The sequence below is a fragment of the Tuber melanosporum genome (assembly GCF_000151645.1).
Source record: "Tuber melanosporum whole genome shotgun sequence assembly, scaffold_84, strain Mel28".
Taxonomy (NCBI): domain Eukaryota; kingdom Fungi; phylum Ascomycota; class Pezizomycetes; order Pezizales; family Tuberaceae; genus Tuber; species Tuber melanosporum.
Genome location: NW_003299133.1, coordinates 24,970 through 27,580, shown reverse-complemented (window position 1 = coordinate 27,580; position 2,611 = coordinate 24,970). Strand labels below are relative to the sequence as shown.

The 2,611-nt window shown below is 50.7% G+C and overlaps 1 protein-coding gene across 1 annotated transcript; it reads right to left on the bottom strand.

Moving 5' to 3' along the window:
- Nucleotides 1–570: 570 nt before the first annotated feature.
- On the bottom strand, nt 571–1,077 carry GSTUM_00011399001 (uncharacterized protein; the record flags this gene model as incomplete). The annotated part of the gene is made up of 1 exon (XM_002841901.1): nt 571–1,077. One exon carries the CDS (start codon nt 1,075–1,077, stop codon nt 571–573), a length of 507 nt encoding a protein of 168 aa, XP_002841947.1.
- Between the last annotated feature and the right edge of the window lie 1,534 nt (nt 1,078–2,611).

Here is a 2,611-nt window from a genome sequence, read left to right as displayed (position 1 = left end):
CTTACTCTCCAGGAGATTTTAAGGAGCGCTATGGTTCCGGTCGTAATAATGCAAGCGTCCATTGTTCGGCTTGATTGTTGAATAAAGGCATGGTCCTTTTTTTGCGGTTTTGCGGGCAATTTTTTTTAAAGACTTCGTCTCCTATTCGGGCCAGACTGCCGTACTCACAAAGCCGATCCTTGGAGCAGAAGAAGCCTATTCATAGCTACAAAAAAACAATATATTTTTGGCAAATTGGGACTGGTGAGATGTCTCACCTTTGGAAAATATGCGACTTGATTTATTTTTGCTTACATTTTGCAGGCGGCCGTTGGTCGGGACTCCCACACACAATGCCTCAACTTCAAACCCGAAAATCATAGCCTTGAAGTCCATGAAACAGTCCCAGAGACCGACTCTTAGGAGACCCCTCAAGTGTGAGCGAATAATTCTCAGCATTAAACACAGATTTTTGCTCGTCGTGCGCCAAATCCCTCACGCAGATCAAGCCTCCGACCCTAACCCTGTGCACAAATACTACACAAACCCATTCGTGAGGATGTTCAGCTAGCTCTCCTTCTTGATAACCCTCTAATGTAGTGTGTCCAACGTAGTACTGGATGCTAGCCCCCCCGAACATCCCCACGTTGCGATGTCAGTTGTTGATCTTTCCGCATACTGACTCAAGCTTGACTTTCGGGTAGATTTTTGGGTGTAATGGCTCGTAGCCGATCGCAGCCCCAAGTTAAAGGTGCGTAACGACGTCCGCATAGCAGCGGATGGGGGATGTGAAGTATGATAGGTGTAGATCCTGCTCGCGAGACCGCAGTGTCGGAATTCAGGGTAGCCCTGGGTGGCGGAACTGAAGTGTTCGGCTGAGAGCATGCGCCGCACCGCTAGGATGTGCACGAGTGTGTTGAAGAAGGGGTTGTAAGGGTCGATAAATCGGTCACGTGAGTCCGCGAGCACCTTGACCGTAATTGTGTGTAGGGTCAGGGCTCGAGTTACCAATTGGTTTTTGAGGTCTTCGAGGTTGGAAGCTGGCGGGCTGCCGCGACATCTGGGCTCCTTGTTAGCTTTTAGTCTGGCCAAGTACATATAGATGGTTAATGTGGAGGGAGGGATGGCAAGCCTTAGCATAGCGGTTTGCGGAAACGCCTCATAAATCTTCCCCGCGACACCCGCAGCATAAACTCCTCAACTAAAGAATTGGTCCGCCAAGACGTCCAACTGCTCGACAAAAAATCCCGCTAGATCGCATGGATGGGCATTGATTGCGTCGAGGAAAATCCAGTGTGAAGCTTAGTAACACCAGCTCCAACCCCACGGCCGTGTTAGCCAAAGCCCAACATATGGCTCCGGGCCCCCTTCTCACGATACATGCAGACCACAAGGAGTTTGACCTCGCCGGGTCGAAGTTGGACGGATTTACCATCTGAGGTGGGGGGATACACCGGGTATAGTCTCTACTAATGTCGGACGCCAATTTAAGTTGGATGGGGATGCCACGCTGAACTCGGGAAAACCATTGACATCTCCAATTTCTCTCTGAACTCCGCTCCCAACAATCAAACAATTGCTAATTTACCTTCCATTCTAAGCGTGTATTATCACCGGTTTGAGCCCGCTGTGCTAGGTCAGTGATTGGAAAAGAAAAACGAGTGGGGCTCTGGTTGTGGGGGGTTCAATAGCGGGGTATTGGTGATACCAGGGGTAGAAGGGCCCTGGGAGCTATACGCTTATTCGATAATCGTAGAACCGAGGAGTATCATAGTGTGATGCAGGGTTGATCCGCCAGGCTGCGCTTCACGAGTACATAACTGACCCTCGTCTGATAAGCACCATACCCGAGTGATCACTCATGACGGCGAATACAATAGTCGCATGTGATCTAGAAACACCCTGCAAACAGATGAAGTCTAACGACGATGGGTAGAGTGTATCATATATATTTCTAAACAGGAGTAACTGACTAGCCTGAATACTGGAGATGAAAAAGTGGGGAAAGCTAAAAATGTATTGTACATCCAACCCCCCCCCCCCCCACACACACATCTCTCGGACTCACATTTCCTAATAATTATTATCCGCCGCTGTGCCGCCCACTTTCTTCACCTGACGCTTTGGTTCCTAGGGGGCAGTATTGATGTTAGTCCTATTGTCAGCCGAGGGACTCTTGGACCTCTCACGGTCGGCTGGACTGACGTCGATGTTCCCACTGCAAAGGTCAGCCTCGACCATTCCAGTCACTAGTGTCTTTTGGACGGAGAGGTTTTTCATCACGTTTTCCTTCTCGCTGTCAACGACGGTTGGGCCGCGCCCGGATCTTTTGGTTAAGCGGCCCGCTTTCGCCTCCAAGCTTTATTCCGATTATGCAACTTGAGTGCCCCCAGCCTCGCCCCTGTCTTCCCATCGCCCCTGCCCCCCCTCCTCCCCCAAATCTCCCCCGACCCCTCAGTCTACCCCGGCTCCTTCACCGCCTCTCTCATACCTGCCTAGCAAAAGCACATCGTCTGCCCCCCCGTCATCACGCCTCCGTTCCCGCTTATTATACATTAAAAACGTAAGGGCTCCCCCTTCGCCCATCCGGGAAGAGCCGCAAACGGATAAACACTCAATGAACTTCGCATAA